The 18167-nt window shown below is 40.7% G+C and overlaps 1 protein-coding gene across 2 annotated transcripts; it reads right to left on the bottom strand.

The window, feature by feature from the left end:
• Positions 1-12804: 12804 nt before the first annotated feature.
• Positions 12805-17581, bottom strand: LOC118428831 (solute carrier family 35 member G2-like). 2 transcript variants are annotated; one of them, XM_035839055.1, is made up of 4 exons: positions 17374-17581; positions 16088-16284; positions 14133-14483; positions 12805-13688 (listed from the first exon to the last, which is right to left on the bottom strand). In XM_035839055.1, the coding sequence occupies exons 2-4, from the start codon at positions 16223-16225 to the stop codon at positions 13065-13067; spliced, it is 1113 nt and encodes a 370-aa protein (XP_035694948.1). In that variant the 5' UTR covers positions 16226-16284; positions 17374-17581; the 3' UTR covers positions 12805-13064. The 2 variants fall into 2 exon arrangements, with proteins under 2 accessions (XP_035694948.1, XP_035694949.1); XM_035839056.1 differs by lacking the exon at positions 16088-16284.
• Between the last annotated feature and the right edge of the window lie 586 nt (positions 17582-18167).

Raw genomic sequence — 18167 nt, 5'->3', positions numbered from 1 at the left:
CGAGGGTCTGCAACGAACTGAGGAAGGGCGAAGATGAACGCACCCAGTGCCATCAACACCATTCCACACCCCAGCCAGCGTGGTTTGTTCTTTGCGCAGAGGTAGCCAATCTAGAGAGAATAAAACAAAATTGTCAGAAAATGAAACCATAGGCATATCATCTCTCTATTTCTATTGCTTTGTTTAGTGGGGGAGGGCGGATAGCGATCCAGTTACTCAAGCCGTTTTAGAAGATTCTGCTTCTTCTGTATTAATGGTCTTGCATAACCATTTAAGAGTGGGAGCTAAAAGGAATTCTTTACAACGTTTGTATCTTAATTTTGATCATAAATACTAACGAAACCTTCAACAAATTCGTGACGCACAACGGTCACGGAATGACATGAAACTAGGTGATTGTTAACTCTAGTAGTCTACACTTATGGTAGACATGGCATGTGACGCCCTTTACCGGTATGGCTGCTAGCAGGTTGGCCACGTCGTTTGCTACGATGATTGAGCCCAGATCTGTACTGCTCAGTCCAAAACGCCGCTCTAACGTAGTCACCACACTTCTGGCAAACCCATTCACTGAGAAAAAAAAAAGAAAAGAAAAAAGAAAAAAATTATCTTTAGAAGTGGAGGCTTTCATGAAATAAAATGATCTTTAATTCAAATCTATTGAAACGTTAACTGCGACATAAAAGATTAAAAGGGTGACGTGAAAAGGGGCTATCATTAGGTAAGAGGGTATGCAGAGGTGCGTACTGTTAGTAACCTTGGTCCCAATGTTGTTGTTTTGGACAAGCTCAAATATCTGTCGGACTCGTTTTGTGTTGTTTAATGCCTATGCACACTAGAGAACCTCACCAAGGTGAACACAGCACGTACAACGACAAAATGTAACACAAAATTCTAATCATCTAGACATAACAGTTTCCCAATGAAAGCTCGAGTGGTAGTGCCCTTTGATACATTTTGTAGTTAGAATACTACCGGATGTCATAAGTTGGCGGTTTGGATGAGTCAGCCGGATTTCCCTACCACTCCCGAAAACACACCTTTCATGATATATATATTTTGCACACTACGTCAAGGCGACTGTTGATAGCTTTCAATTCTTTGTTCATTTAGTCCCGTTTATATACATTTTTCTACAAATACAGGTTAGTTTATATGGTAACGGCAAACAAACATCCATGTTGTTGCCACGTAGCATGTTCTTTGACCTAAAATGATACCCTGTGAAAATGTGCCTAAGGCAAGCTGAACATTGTGTCCGGCCAGTGAATCGAAAAATTGCACCAACATTGTAGCGTGACGGCCAACTGGGGGCATCTTAGGACATGATGTCCTGCAAACTTAAGCTATCTTGTAAAAAGATAAAGTTGTCGTTCAGTCTTGTAAATATCGTACGACAGAAACACAATCGCACGACACATGTGATTGACACTTACCCAACATCGCCTGGGCAAAAATAGCACAGCATAGGAACGCCAAGGCTACCTTTACGTTGTTTAACACCTGTAAAGACGTTAACAGATTTTAAAATGCTGACCCCATTATATTCTTACCAATATGCTGTCCTTGTAGCGCAACACAACGCAACATATAACATTTACACATAGTATTACACAAACGGCCTTGTTTGCTTTAGCATGAAAAGACCATCGTAAAATTAAAAGACACAGGACTAAAAATAAAGATAGCCGAATCTGGAGTCTAGGATCCTAGACTCTAGATTCGGCTATCTTTATTTTTGTCCTGTGTGTTTGAGTCCTGTGTAGGACCGTGCAACATAGAGGTACATTACGAAGAGAATGAGGGGACAACCACTGGCTGTGGCTTAGGCAGTTTTCAACCTGGATACAAGACTGTTTTCAGCCCTAAAACAGTCCGACATCAAGGCTAGCTGTTTCGGACAACAAGTTTATACATACCTGTAGAGCGTCCGGAGTACATGATCCCCAACCGTACCTACTGTCCACCAAATCAACACCTTCTTCGTGATGTTTGTCGTTTGTTTGTCTCATGTTTTCTTTTATACCAGCTGTCCTAAAATGCTTGCTCGAACTTTGCCGTTTTGTGTTGTTCTCTGACTCAACACTCATACCTTTATCCTAAGTATGGCAGGTCATTGTGGATAAGTCATCGAAGGTCGACAAAGTCTTTGACGTCACCGCTCTCCTTTCTTCTTTACCATCGTAGTGTGACACACGACCTTCTAATGATACAGGACACGCGGGACTTCCATCCGTCCCAATGTGTAAAACTCTTAGGTTGTAGCTCTTATAATTAGCAGTCCATATTAGAATATTCACTTGTCACTTGTTTACCATTGTTATCTATACTAAAGTCTTTCTTTAATCTTTCATATGCTATATGTTTCATGTTGCAATTAGCCCTCGGGCAAGAATTGCGAAGAAAAACACTCTCACTATGATAGACAAGAGAAAAAGTTGAAGTTCCTGTTCGTGCTCTACGTGTAATACGTGACAGGAGTGGGCCAGTCTGACCTTTGACCTGCATTTGCGGGTTGTTCAGTGTTGTCTTATACTTGGTGGGGGGCTAGTATAATTTAACTAGACTAAGTATAATTTTAGAATTAGAATTCCAATCTCTCCTAGGAGAATTCCGAATTCCCCTGGATTCCAATCTTCCCTATCACATATACAGTCAAACCTGGCTAAGTCGACCACACGGGGACCGAGAAAAAGCGGTCGATTTGTAAAGGTGGTCGGTTAGAAGAGTATCGACTCACAACATGCCCGATACATAGTATAAATGGTTTCCGTTGTGTTAATGGCAAACAGCAAGCACACGCACATGCATCCGCCGGGACCAAGAAAAATCGGTCGTAATGGCCAGGTGGACGCTAAGAAGAGGTGATCGCTTGGGCAGGTTTCACTGTATATTGTAACTTTAACAAGATAGAAGACGAGTGTCATCATTTATTGTTGACTCACTTTATACAGCAATGAAAGGAATATTCTCTTCAAATGTGTACAAGCTAAAGATTCCATGTTTTTGATATTCAAATTGCACAGAAAGAAATTACAATTTCCTTTTTGCAAGAAGATAAACCATGTATTTTATAATCTAAAAACTAAATGTTTGCATGATGATGCATATAAATTAAAATGACACAGGTTTGACAAGCATTAATTAGTGAGTAAGATTGCAGGTAAGAGTGGCCATACAACAGTTGATGTGGTCACTCTGCAATGTTGTTATCATTGAAACCCATTTTAGCAACAAAAAATACACGCTTCCTTTCTTTCCAACGTTCTACCAACCCCAAAATGACTACTGTCGACGTCCCTGCAATGATACAGACCAGTCCTATAACTTCAAATGTTGTCGGTGTTAATCCTAAAATCGCCCACTGGAGAACATATGCAGACAAAGCGGTCAGCTGTCGCAGAGCGCTTTGCGTGTTCACTTCTACAAACTCCAGACCGGCGTACAATAGTGCTATGAATATCCCATGTGTTGTCACATTCACAGCTAAAACACCAGACGATACGGCATCCAGTTGCCACGTTGAACTGAAGATACACGCTAGTACACCTGCCAAAACGCTACAAAGTCCATGAGCGCATGCACATAGCAGTCTTTTCGGAACGATGGCGTTTTGGAGAAGACTTCTTGTGTTTGTGTTGATGAAGGCACTAATGATTGCTGAAGCCACGGCCAACGAGAATCCCACAACGGCGCGTTTTGTGTGCGGTTCTGTGTGTGACAGCTGCTCGTAAAAGCTTCCGTAACCAAGAAGTATCACCCCTGCGATGTTACAGATGCTTCCGAAGATGACGGCTAAAGAGGGAATCTGAGTGAAAAAAGAAACATACTTTCGGTTAAGACAGGCAGTTATTTATTGTTGATTTTCTTGTGTCATCCCATTTTCTTGGTCTTTTTTAACACGGATATTTCTTGCATTGAACAGTTATATACCAGGAGGAATTGAACGCGAATTGAAAATTGTTAACACAAGAGAATGTGAGTCATCAAATTTTTGATGAAGTATTCGACCCGCTTCCGTGACTCGCATGGATCTTCGGGATGTGTTACGTCATTGGTAGGTCAAAGGTGACAGGAAGTTGATACCTGCCCCCGTCTCGGTTGAAAATGAAGGCCAAAGGAATATGGCGGATAATTCAGCGAGTCACCATTCTCTTATACTTTATTCCATTGTAGTTTCTTCTGTTCTTTACCGGAAATCAACAAATGTCCCAATATACCGGTAAACATGCTCACCTCGTGTAGAAAGATTCCGGCCACAATAGCGGCGAATACCGGAACGCTGGCGTTGCAAACGTTCTCTGCGTTGGCAGGAGGTACTTGCAGGTAGGCCATCACCAAGAACAACTGGCCAACGAACCGGAAAATTCCATGAAAGATGAGCTGTGCTTGTCGTTTGTAACTGGAAACATGGATGCCAGTGCGGTAGTAAATGATGACACCCAGCGCAGCCAGACTTATCAACAAGTCATTGAAGAAGATGATCTGGTAAGGTGTGTAGCCGCGGTCCTGGACGTACCGAGAGGTGGAAGGGATAGTGCCGGCAATGATGGCGGACATCAGACAGGCCGCTACGCCAACCTGTTTCTGATGGACAAGATTTGCGTCAACTGATATTTGAAATTCATTATACGCAATATCAATTGATATAAACGTTGTTATAAAAACAGCGTCACTAAAGATACTCGTTTTACACAACCGTTGTTTTTCTATTTCCACCAACGTTTCGGTGATCGTCTGTAACCTTCCGTAACGTAACTCTGACTGGTCCTCATTGCACTGCAGCAGTAGGTGTCGCTGCATGCAGATCCAGTCCCAAACGCAAGGGGCATAATCATGTCACACTCCTTTATGTTTAGGATCGCGTCGTAAACAACATACACAATTCGTAAAATTATTTTTTAGCACTTTGCAAGCACTTATGATTGATCACGACTGGACACCATGGGGTTGGAAAGTAGCATTAGAAAACTATTTTCAATGTTATAATCATTATGGAAGGCAAGTTCCTTCATTAACATAGATGAGTAATTAAACACCTGCTCACTATATATGGGTGAGCAGGTCATTGCTCATATACGACTAAAATGTTTCAACTTACAAACAAATTCAATTTCCAAGTAGAAGCAAGGACCTGGCTTTGTCTTAGTGTTTTGCGCTTGCTTTTGAGTAATTCATATCTGGTAAGTCATGTACCATAAGCAATGTACCATCAATTAATTATTCGCCACACGGATTCTTGCATCTGCTTAGAGAAATGCACTAGGTAACCAAGAAAGCACGATACAGTAGTTTGCATGCCTTTGATCATTTGATATATGTCATATCTTCTGTCGTTAAGTTCTTTTGCGTAGTTTGTCATAGTCTGGATGGACTGACTGACAGAGAGAGAGAGAGAGAGAGAGAGAGAGAGATTTGATTATTTGAACTTCTATACAAAAATATATGTATCTTACTTTGTTGCAAAGAGAGGTCGAGACAGCATCGTCGTTTTGTCGCTCGGCCTTTATCTCATCTGAAGAGTGAAATAGTTTCTGAAGGGTCTCGTCACCTCTGTTGTAATCATCACGAATCTTTTGCTTTGGATCCATGGCTAGACTTCGTGTAGATCTAATACTTTAGGACACATACATCGGGGCAAGTAGTAAGGAAGTGGTCGAACGGGTTTGCAAATTAATATTGGTCATTAACGTTCGGGTCACTGGTGGGTTCATGCACAATCTGTCATATTATGTTATCGTCAACCTGACTTAAAAGAAGTCCTAAACTTAGGGTTATTTTCAGAAAGACATTAATTGCTGGAAGTAAAACATCCATATTACTTCACATTATACGTTAAAGTGCCAACTAGTCTCGCGAACATTAAAATGCATTCAGTTTTGTCCTAAACTAGTAAAAGCCTGTTAATATAAAGCACTCTGTATGTAGTCTCATGCTATGGCTGAATACAATGTGTCTGACTTGGCCTGACAAAAAGTTCGGTTACAACTAATTCGAGAGGCAATGTTAAAAACTTTGTGAACATTGTGAACATAAGGCCGTCTTGGTGTGAACACCCCCCCCCCCATTTATGCCGAAAATAAGGCTGTACGGAAATGGTATTGAATTGTACTTACGTTACACTAGATGTTGTATAGAATGTTGTCTCCACTACATTTACTTTTAAATTCGTTCTTCATATCAATACTCTAGCTGAGGTGATCAACGACATGTAAATATCAAAAGAAACACGTCGTACGACATAAACCAATCAATGGTATTTTGCTACGACACAGTCTTAAGATCCATGTACGTGACTTGAATATGTAGTTATCCTGTCGACTAGTTTGTCCGGTTTTTCCTGAGGCTTCTCTGTGGTTTTTTCAAAGCTTTCTGATTGTCGAAGGGATGGGCCTGCTTCTTAGTACAGCTAAAACTACAGCCAGAAACTTTTTTTTCTTTTTGACTTCAAGTAGGAAGACCATCATCTTTTGTCAGATACAGTTAACCTTATTATGGTCTCTTCAGAAAACCCTTTTATAGCCTTTCAGCTACATTAGTACCCTTTCTCAGTTTATAATAACATGTTTGAAGGCTAACGTGTCGACTGCAATGTCCGGGCCTATGCTGATAACATTACCCTCAGGTGTGGCTACAATCAAGTCTTTTGTGTTCACAAAGTGTACAAAGAGATGTGCATTTTGGTAATTTTTTTTCAAATCAAACGTTTAGTTGACGTGAGGGCGGTTTGGCGTTGCTGGGTCTTGCGGGTCAGATCTATTTATTTATTTATTTATTTATTTGAATTCATCACACAGTGATTGGGAGGGCAAAACAGGTTCGAACAACCTTTACAAGTTGCCCTCCCTCACATAAAAATAACACCGTACAAATCAATAACATACAAGCAACAACATCAATACATACAATACAGGTCATAATACAGGTCATATATACTTAGTATATGGAAAGCATAATCTGGGTAGCACTACGTATAAAACTATTGCCTAGCGCGGCCTCAAAGCCACACATGAGCCACACCCACAAGAAGTGGACCAAGTGCAAGGTTGGTCAAGACAGTATTGTAAACTGAGTCTGTCATAGGCAGACTTTACCAACTTGTACTTGAATGCTAACGCATCAGACTGATTGGCTGCTAGCTGTCCGATACAACGGAGGCCAGGAGCCAACAAGTTCCAGATTGTTACCAGTCTAGGAATGTAGGAATGATGGAACGCTGAGGTCTTAGATCTAATAGGAGTAAGCATGAAGGATCTAATACTTCTAGTCGGCCTTGTGGGAAATGACACATATTTCTCCACAGTTGACCTCGATTTGACAAAAAGCATAATGTCACACACCTCCCGCCTGTACGTGAGTGGTAGCAGTTGTAGTGCTGCCAGTCTTTCTTTGTAGGTTAAGTCGGTAGACTGGTAGACTGGGGACCTAAAATGAATTTAGTAGCTCGGCGCTGCACTCCCTCTACTAAGGACATGAGTTTCCTAGACTGGGGAGACCACAATGGAGAACAGTATTCTAGGATACTTCTGACCAATGTGGTGTACAGTGCCTTACGGACGTCAGTGTTAGCGTCAAAACCAATTGTGCGTTTGATGAAACCCAGGACGGAGTTTGCCTTAGCTACCATTTTAACAATGTGGTTGTCCCACAACAGATCTGGCCACACAATAACCCCTAGGTCGTCCATACTTGTAACAGAGGCTACAACAGAGTCAGATATATGATATGTGTACAGGATTGGCTTCTTAGAACGGGTCAGACGTAACAGTTTGCATTTGGAAGGATGGAATGACATCTTCCATGTAAGACTCCATTTGTACATAGCAGTAATATCATCTTGTAACTTAGAACAGTCGTTTGAGTTGCAGATTTCCTTAAAGCATTTGGAGTCATCTGCAAATAGAGCAACAGACGAGTGTTCAACTGTACAAGGTAAGTCATTAATATACAACAAGAAAAGCAAAGGTCCAAGTATAGAGCCCTGGGGAACTCCTGACGTTACAGGCAGCCACTCAGAGTGGGAACCTTCCACTACAACCCGCTGACGACGATTTGTGAGATATGAATCAGGAGAAAATCGGTGTTAAAGGTGATACGTACATTCCATAATATGTAGTCTCTTGTGGAGTTTTTTCTTCCTTATATGAGTAGTAGACATATCATTCGTTGTACTTTATTCCATCGTTGTGCACTAAAGCTAATAAAATCATCATCATATTAAGTAGATACACTGTAGGAAAACAATCATAGAACTAGAGCATAACTTAATATAACCCCCAATACAGGAGGCGTGACTCTAGAGCTTGTTACAATATGGTCTGTAGGAGCAACCTCAATGGAGAAGCCCTGCAGAGGTTATTCGCACAGACTCTTCTCGCTTGTGATCTGTCACAATGTAAATGTCAATATTGTAACTAAAGCAAGAAAAAACATGAGTGTCATCATTTATTGTTGACCGTTCACTTTTTACGCCGGTAAACGGCGACTGTCGCAATGTAAATGTCAATATTATAACTTAAACAAGATAGAAGTCGAGTGGCATCATTTATTATTGATTGTTCACTATATACAGCAATAAGAGGAATATTCTCTTCAATTGTGTACATGATAAAGTTGCCATGTTTTGGATATTCTAATAGCACAGAAAGAAATTACAATTTCCTCGTGCAATTAGACAATCCATGTATTCTAACTTAAAGCTTTGTATGATGATACATAAAAATAACATAGATTTGACAAGCAAATGACTAAGACTACAAGTAAAAGGTAACCTTACAGCAGTCGAGTCGGTTACTCTGCAACGTATATATCATATATATCATTGAAACCCATTATAGCAACAAAGGAAACACGATTCCTTTCTTTCCAACGTTCTACCAACCCCACAACGACTACTGTCGACGTCCCTGCAATGATACAGACCAGTCCTATAACTTCGTATGTTGTCGGTGTTAATCCTAAAATCACCCATTGGAGAACATATGCAGACAAAGCGGTCACCTGTCGCAGAGCGCTTTGCGTTTTCACTTCTACAAACTCCAGACCGGCGTACAATAGTGCTATGAATATCCCATGTGTTGTCACATTTACAACTAAAACACCAGACGATACGGCATCCAGTTGCCATGTTGAACTGAAGATACACGCCAATACACCTGCCAAAACGGTACCAATACCATGAGCACAGGCAAGTAACAGACTTTTCGGAACGTTGGCGTTTTGGAGAAGACTTCTTGTGTTTGTGTTGAGGAAGGCACTAATGACTGCTGAAACCACGGTCAACGTGAATCCCAGAGCGGCGCGTTTTGTGTGTGGTTCTTTGTGTGACAGTTCCTCGTAAAAGCTTCCGTAACCAAGAAGTATCACCCCGGCGATGTTACAGATGCTTCCGAAGATGACGACTAGAGAGGGAATCTGAATGAACAGAGAAACAGACTTTCGGTTAAGACAGGCACTTGTTTATTGTTTCTTTTCTTGTATCATCCCATTTTTGTCTTTTATGACATGAAGATTACTTGTATTGGACAGTTATATACTAGGATGAATTGAACGCGAATTGAAAATTGTTAACACAAGAGAATTTGAGTCATCAAATGTTTTATGAAGTACTCGACCCGCTTCCATGAATCGCTTGGATCTTCGGGATGTGTTGCGTCATTGGTAGGTCAAAGGTGACAGGAAGTTGATACCTGCCCCCGTCTGGGTTGAATATGATGGCCAATTCTAATGAAGGCCAATGGGATATGGTGGATAATTCTACGAGTCACCAATCTCTTGTACTTTATTCCACTATTGTTTTTTTTTCTGTTCTTTGGCTGAAATCAACAAATGCCCCAATATACTGGTAAACATGCTCACCTCGTGAAGAAAGATTCCGGCCACAATAACGACAAAGACCGGAATGCTGGCGTTATTAACGGTCTCTGCGTTGGCAGGAGGTACGTACAGGTAGGACGTCACCAAGAGCAACTGGTTAACGAACCGGAAAACTCCATGAAAGAAGAGCTGTGCTCGTCGTTTGTAACTGGAAACATGGATGTCCGTGCGGTAGGAAATGATGACACCCAGCGCAGCCAGACTTAACAACAAGTCATTGAAGAAGATGATCTGGTAAGGTGTGTAGCCGCGGTCCTGGACGTACCGAGAGGTTGAAGGGATAGTGCCGGCAATGATGGCGGGCATCAGACAGGCCGCTACGCCAACCTGTTTCTGATGGACAAGATTTGCGTCAATTGATATTTGAAATTCATTATACGCAATATCAATTGATATAAACGTCGTTATAAAAACAGCGTCACTAAAGATACTCGTTTTACACAACCGTTGTTTTTCTATTTCCACCAACGTTTCGGTGATCGTCTGTAACCTTCCACAACGTAACTCTGACTGGTCCTCATTGCACTGTAGCTATAGGTGTCACTGCATGCAGATCCAGCCCCAAACGCAAGGTGCGTACATAATCATGTCACACTTCTTTATGTTTAGGATCGCATCGTAAACATCGCACAGAATTCGTAAAATTTTTTTTAGCACTTTGCAAACACTTGTGATTGATCATGACTGGACACCATGGGGTTGGAAAGTAGCATTAGAAAACTGGCTATTTTCAATGTTATAATCATTATGGAAGACAAATTGCATGATTAACATACATGAGTAAATAAATCCCTGCTCACTGACTGAGTCATGGTCATTGCTTATATACGGTTAAAAGTTTTAAACCTACTCTGAAACAAACATACACGAGTACAAAAACACCTGCTCACTAATTGAGTCATGGTCATTGCTTATATACGACTAAAATGTTTAAACTTACAAACAAACAAATGCAATCTCCAAGCAGAAGTACGGGCCGGGCTTAGTCTCGGTGTTTTGCGTTTGCTTTTGAGTAATACATATCTGGTAAGTCTTCTAAGCAGTGTACCATCAATTGATTATTCGCCACACGGATTCTTACATCTGCTTAGAGAAATGCACAAGCTAACCAAGAAAGCACGATACAGTAGTTTGCATGCCTTTGATCATTTGATATATGTCATATCTTCTGTCGTTAAGTTCTTTTGCGTAGTTTGTCATAGTCTGGATGGACTGACTGACAGAGAGAGAGCGAGAGCGGGAGAGATCATTTGGATTAGATGAACTTCTATACAAAAATGCATGTATCTTACTTTGTTGCAAAGAGAGGCCGAGGCAGCATCGTCGTTTTGTCGCTCGGCCTTTATCTCATCTGAAGAGTGGAATAGTTTTTGAAGGGTCTCGTCACCTCTGTTGTAGTCATCACGAATCTTTTGCTTTGGATCCATGGCTAGACTTCGTGTAGATCTAATACGTTAAGAACACATACATCGGGGCAAGTAGTGGTCGAACGGGTTTGCAAATTAATATTGGTCATTAACGTTCGGGTCACTGGTGGGTTCATGCACAATCTGTCATATTATGTTATCGTCAACCTGACTTAAAAGAAGTCCTAAACTTAGGGTTATTTTCAGAAAGACATTAATTGCTGGAAGTAAAACATCCATGTTACTTCACATTATACGTTAAAGTGCCAACTAGTCTCGCGAACATTAAAATGCAGTCAGTTTTGTCCTAAACTAGTAAAAGACTGTTAATATAAAGCACTCTGTATGTGGTCTCATGCTATGGCTGACTTGGCCTGACAAAAAGTTCGGTTACAACTAGTTCGAGGGGCAATGTTAAAAACCTTGTGAACATTGTGAACATAAGGCCGTCTTGGTGTGAACACCCCCCCCCCCCCATTTATGCCGAAAATAAGGCTGTACGGAAATGGTATTGAATTGTACTTACGTTACATTAGATGTTGCATAGAATGTTGTCTCCACTACATTTACTTTTAAATTCGTTCTTCATATCAATACTCTAGCTGAGGTGATCAACGACATGTAAATATCAAAAGAAACACGTCGTACGACATAAACCAGTCAATGCTATTTTGCTACCACACAGTCTTAAGATCCATGTACGTGACTTGAATATGTAGTTGTCCTGTCGACTAGTCTGTCCGGTTTTTCCTGAGGCTTCTTTGTGGTTTTCCAAAGCTTTCTGTTTGTCGAAGGGACGGGCCTGCTTCTTAGTACAGCTAAAACTACAGCAAGAAACTTTCTTCTTCTTTCATACTACCAAGCCTCTAATTCAAGAGATAAATGACGGAGCAACTTGCTTTCTTCTTTTCGACTTGATGTAGAAAGACCACTATGTTGTCTCAGGCAAAGTTAACCTTGGTTATGGTCTGATCGGAAAACCCTTTTGTAGCCTATAAGCTATATTATCACACTTTCTCAGTATCTAATAACATGTTTGAAGGCTAACGTGTCGACTGCAATGTCCGGGCCTATGCTGATAACATTACCCTTAGGCGTGGCTACAATCAAGTCTTTTGTGTTCACAAAGTGTACAAAGAGATGTGCATTTTGGTATTTTTTTTTTTCAAATCAAACGTTTAGTTGACGTGAGGGAGGTTTGGCGTTGCTGGGTTTTGCGGGTCAGATCAGGAGAAAATTGGTGTTAAAGGTGATACGTGCATTCCATACTATGTAGTCTCTTGTAGAGTTTTTTTTCCTTATATGAGTAGAAGACATATCATTCGTTGTATTTCATTCCATCGTTGTGCACTACAGTTAATAAAATCATCATCATATTGATATGTAGGTATTACACTGAAGGAAAACAATCATAGAACTAGAACATAACTTAATATAACCCCTAATACACAAGGCGTGACTCTACAGTTTGTTACAATGTCGCAATGTAAATGTCAATATTATAACTTAAACAAGATAGAAGTCGAGTGGCATCATTTATTCTTGATTGTTCACTATATACAGCAATAAGAGGAATATTTTCTTCAATTGTGTACATGATAAAGTTTCCATGTTTTTGATATTATAATAGCACAGAAAGAAATTATAATTTCCTCGTGCAATTAGACAATCCATGCATTCTAACTTAAAGCTTTGTATGATGATACATAAAAATAGCATAGATTTTTACAAGCAAATGAATAAGACTACAAATAAGAGGTAGCCGTACAGCAGTCGAGGCGGTTACTCTGCAACGTCTCTATCGTATATATCATTGAAACCCATTTTAGCAACAAAGGAAACACGATTTCTGTCTTTCCAACGTCCTACCAACCCCACAACGACTACTGCTAATGTCCCTGCAACGATACAGACCACTCCTATATCTTCATATATTGTCGGTTTGAGTCCTAAAATCGCCCACTGGAGAACATATGCTGACAAAGCGGTCACCTGTCGCAGAGCGCTTTGCGTGTTCACTTCTACAAACTCCAGACCGGCGTATAAAAGTGCTATGAATATCCCATGTGTTGTCACATTCACAATTAAAGCACCAGACGATATGGCATCGAGTTGCCACGTTGAACTGAAGATACTCGCCAGTACACCAGCCAAAACGCTACAAATACCATGGGCACATACACATAGCAGTCTTTTCGGAACGATGGCGTTTTGGAGAAGACTTCTTGTGTTTGTGTTGATGCAGGCAGAAATGGCTGCTGAAGCCACAGCCAAGCCGAATCCCAGAGCGGCGCGTTCTGTGTGCGGTTCTGTGTGTGACAGTTCCTCGTAAAAGCTTCCGTAACCAAAAAGTATCACCCCGATGATGTTACAGATGCTTCCGAAGATGACGACTGGAGAAGGAACCTGAATGAACAGAGAAATAGACTTTCGGTTAGCAGAGGTAGTGCAACATTGTTTCTTTTCTTACATCATCCCATCCCAGAAAATTATTTCTATTTTTCAGTTAGATACCAGGAGGAATTGAACGCGACTTGAAAATTTTCTACTAAGTATTTGACCCGTTTCCTGACGCGCACAGACCTTCGGGATGTGTGACGTCAATGGTAGGTCAAAGGTTGCCAGAAGTTGACATCTGACACCGTCTGGATCACCAGTGGATATGACCAAAAATTCGGCGAGTCACAATTCTCTCATACACACGTGTACGTAGTTTGCTTCATTGTTACCTTCCATGATTATTTGGCGAAGGGATGTGTTCGTGGAACTCTAGTTGTTTCTTTGTTTGGTTGTTTGGTAGAACTTCGCAAGTAAATTCAGTCACATACTGGCCAAAAAAATCATTCTTACCTCGCGTAGAAACATTCCTGCCACAATAACGGCAAAGACTGGAATACTGGCGTTGGTAACGTTCTCTGCGAGGGCAGGAGGTACATACAGGAAGGACATCACCAAGAACACCTGGCCAACGAACCGGAAAACTCCATGAAAGAAGAGCTGTGCTCGTCGTTTGTAACTGGAAACACGGATGTCCGTGCGGTAGTAGATGATGACACCCAACGCAGCCAGAGTTATCAACAAGTCATTGAAGAAGATGATCTGGTAAGGTGTGTAGCCGCGGTCCTGGACGTACCGAGAGGTTGAAGGGATAGTGCCGGCAATGATGGCGGACATCAAACAGGCCGCTACACCAACCTGTTTCTGTGGAACAAAATGAAAATCAAGGTAGACAAATCCACAGGAGAACTGAAATTTGAAACTCGTAATACGCAATGTCAGTTGGCAATAAACGTCCTTGTAAAAACAGCTTTCTATTTGTACAACCGTTGTTATCTATTTCGACCAACTGGATGTGAACTGCTTCTCTGGTCTTTCAAGAATTTGGAAGGTGCGAAGCTGAACTGATTTTGAACTAGAGTTCAGGGACCTCATACCTCCATGAAATATTTATTGCTTTTTTGTGGATGGTATGTATGTCTATAGTCGGTTGTATTTGAGAGTAATGGTTATATAATATAAATGTTGTGGGAAAGTAGTGGTGTATTTATTTAATGACACAGAGGATGTCCACCTGATTAGTAATTATCAAAATGTGACACTTAATTGTGTAATGTGCGTTTAAGAGGTCGACGGCATATGGTAGCGTGGTGTTCCTTAAGCTTGATGTTTGGCATTTAAAATGTCTAAGGTTGTCAGCATTATTGAGGTTCGACTATGTGCCTCAGAGCTGTGTGGTGGGAGGAAGTTGGGAAACTCAGAAAGAAGAAGGGATGTGGCCAACTTTAGTCAGATGGTGATTTGATTTTCCACCAATATGTCATAACATCAGCTGTTCATACGGTACAAAAACGAGATGCACACTTTCCTCTGACAGCCCTACACCAACTGTAAGATGAATACTTGGCGCTAACCCCGTCTGCTAAAAAACAAGTACCATTGGCTACGAAAGAGACAACTAACAACTGTCCCTTATCGTAACAAAATCAGAACATCTGTATCGCCCATAAAACTTCTGACACCCAACCCAGATGAGAGGACCTAATGGCATTTTAATCACCATGTCACTCAAATCAGCAGTACAGTATGTGAGACATCCATACCTGTTAAGTATTATCGTTAAATGTACCTCAACTTCTTACAATTATACTTACGCTTCACATCTCCATGATATCCTAAGCAGACATAAATAAAACTAATTATCATATTAAAAAAACTCGGGGTTCCCCAAACAGCTGTCACCTCACCATCTGCTTGGAGCTAAGCCCATTAACAAACACATAAAGCACGATGCCTGTACCAATATATCTCAAATATAGGGGTGATTTCTGATATTATTACATCGATTATAACGACAGATACGGCTCCCAAAATCTCATCGATTCGAGCTTTTATCACACCCCACCAACACAACAAGTATGAAACCAATCCATCCAGCCGTTCTTGAGTAATTCTCTACACAGACAGAGACACATAACAGAAAATATAACCTCCATTCCATGACATTTCATGGAGGTAACAACGTTTCTGTGACCGTCTGTAACCCTTCTCAGGGTAAATCTGACTGGTTCTCATTGCACTGCAGCAATAGGTGTCGCTTCTTACAGATGCAGCCACAAACATAAAGTATTTACATTAGCAACATCAATGACCTCAGGAAATGACGTCATGCATATCTAATCACAAACGACAAATTCTTACATATGCTTAGAGATAAGCACAAAATAGCCAAGATGGCACAGTGCATTGCATTTATGTGATAGTTTGAATCAGTTTCTACACACAAAAATTCATGTACAGTCTCTTACTTTGTTGCAAAGGGAGGTTGAGGTAGCATCGTCGTCTTGTCGCCCGGCCTTTTTGTCATCTGAAGATTGGAATAGTTCCTCCAGGGTCTCGTCACCTCTCTGGTTGTAGTCATCACGAATTTCCTGCTTTAGTTTCATGACAGGTCTTTGTGTAGATCCAATGCGCCAAATATTGATTTGTATTAGTTTCTGTAGCTCTGGAATGTTTGAAAGCAAATTTCATAAAAATTTAAGCTTTACCACAGTTTGATGACGAGATACGTCTGTTAGGAATGTTCTCCAAGGGAGACAATGGCGTAATTTTCATAATCTATGTTGTTTGTGTGTACCATGGCTACCTGTTGGGTCTTAGCTTGTATTTCGTTGATGGTAAGTAAGCGAGAATCCAATCAGTCAGACGAACGGCTATCTTTGAGGCTGTGTTTTCAAACATAGTTGGAAGTGGAATCTCAGCAATAAATGTTCTTAAACCGTCTCGGTTTTCTCGGTAAAAGGTGAAATCGGATGATTCTTTTCGCTCAGCATCAATCTTAATGGACACCACAGCGTGATTAGAATTACATATAATTGGGGTAGTACAATAAGAACACATACATCAGGGCAGGTAGTAATAAAGAGGTCTAACAGGTTGGTTACGGGACACGGGTGCTTTGCTCTACAATCCGTGCGTGAATACGTTCACGGCAACCTGACTTGTGCAAATGATGCCCTAATTTCTATATTTGTAACCATTTGTGACTTCTCTACGATGATATATCTATAATAATGATGAATAATAATTATTTTACCAAGTCAGAACAAGGCCCGAAAATCTCTGGTAGACAACAACTTTGTAAGACAATGTGTGAAACGACAAAGGAACAGGTGTTTCTTTCTGACATATGTGACCCATATGACAAACCAAGTATCATTTATCACTGAACGGTTTTAAAACTTTTGTAATTGTAACATGCTTCACAAAAAAACATGGTTTTGAATATTGAGTTTTTACAGTAGAACTTTTCTCGATGTAAATTGCAACGTGATGTAGGCGTATGTCAAGCCAGACTAGACCCACAGAAACTTACAAGATACACCAATGTCTGTTCCAGATAGACACGTTTTTGGCTACTCATTTTCTAGGTGTAGCCTGTTAAAAGTAACAAAGAGCATCATTTTGAACTTGCTAGTGTTTATCGTGAGTTATTTCTAATTATTCTGTAGGTTTACAGTCAGTGACCTGTTTATATGTAAATATGCCCTCTACATCTATTCAGCTTGACATGCAGGGTATCAAATATACTTACGTTACTCTAGATGTTCCATAGAATGAGTGTCTCCGCTGTGATCCCTTTCGTTCTTCATATCAATATTTGGACTGCGACCATCCTCGACATGTAAATATCAATCAAAAGTAAGACGTCTTGTTATTTCCATCGCGCAAAACTATTTAGCTGCCATGTGATGTTAGACAAGATCCAGGTATTCGTGGTCTGAATAGATATTTGCATATGACTACTTGTCTGAATAGTCTGTCCGGTTTTTCTCGAGGCTTCTTTGTGGTTTTCGAAAGCTTCCTCACCAGGTCATCGTATGGAAGGAAGGGCCTTATTTTAGTGACTCTAAAACCCACAGCTGAAAGCTCTTCCTTTTTTTCATTTCAATTTCAGGTAGAACTACAATCGACTTTTTTAAAATTCGTTTTTTTTAAATATTATTGTGCTTATACCATCATCTTTTGTCAGGTATTGTCAATATTGTTTACGGTGTCCTCAGAAACCCCCTTTATAGCCATTCTGCTACGCTAGTAGCCTTTCCAGTTTCTTATGACATGTTTGGAAGCTGACGTGTGGTCTGCATAATGTCCCAGGCCTACTCTGATAAGACCCCACTTAGGCGAAGTGCCCCCCCCCCCCCGTTTTTGGTGTACACAAATGTTTACATGTACACAGATGTGTAAGAATGAGCGTGTGTAAAGCACAGAAGGAAGGATCAGGATATCACACTTATCATAAAAGTGAAGCACTGTCAGAAAATCGTCAGTTGGATAGCATATTTATGTATCTTATTCTGACTTGAGTTTCTGGGCGTTTTGCACTTT

The sequence above is a fragment of the Branchiostoma floridae genome, chromosome 13 (assembly GCF_000003815.2).
Source record: "Branchiostoma floridae strain S238N-H82 chromosome 13, Bfl_VNyyK, whole genome shotgun sequence".
Lineage (NCBI taxonomy): Eukaryota > Metazoa > Chordata > Leptocardii > Amphioxiformes > Branchiostomatidae > Branchiostoma > Branchiostoma floridae.
This window is presented reverse-complemented; position numbering and strand designations above follow the sequence as displayed.

Coding starts and splice junctions, on each gene's coding strand:
- LOC118428831 (XM_035839055.1), bottom strand. CDS start 16,225: ATGAAACTAAAGCAGGAAATTCGTGATGACTACAACCAGAGAGGTGAC. Junction 14,484..16,087: donor CAACCTCCCTTTGCAACAAA/GTAAGAGACTGT, acceptor TTTGTTCCACAG/AAACAGGTTGGTGTAGCGGC. Junction 13,689..14,132: donor CAGGAATGTTTCTACGCGAG/GTAAGAATGATT, acceptor CTGTTCATTCAG/GTTCCTTCTCCAGTCGTCAT.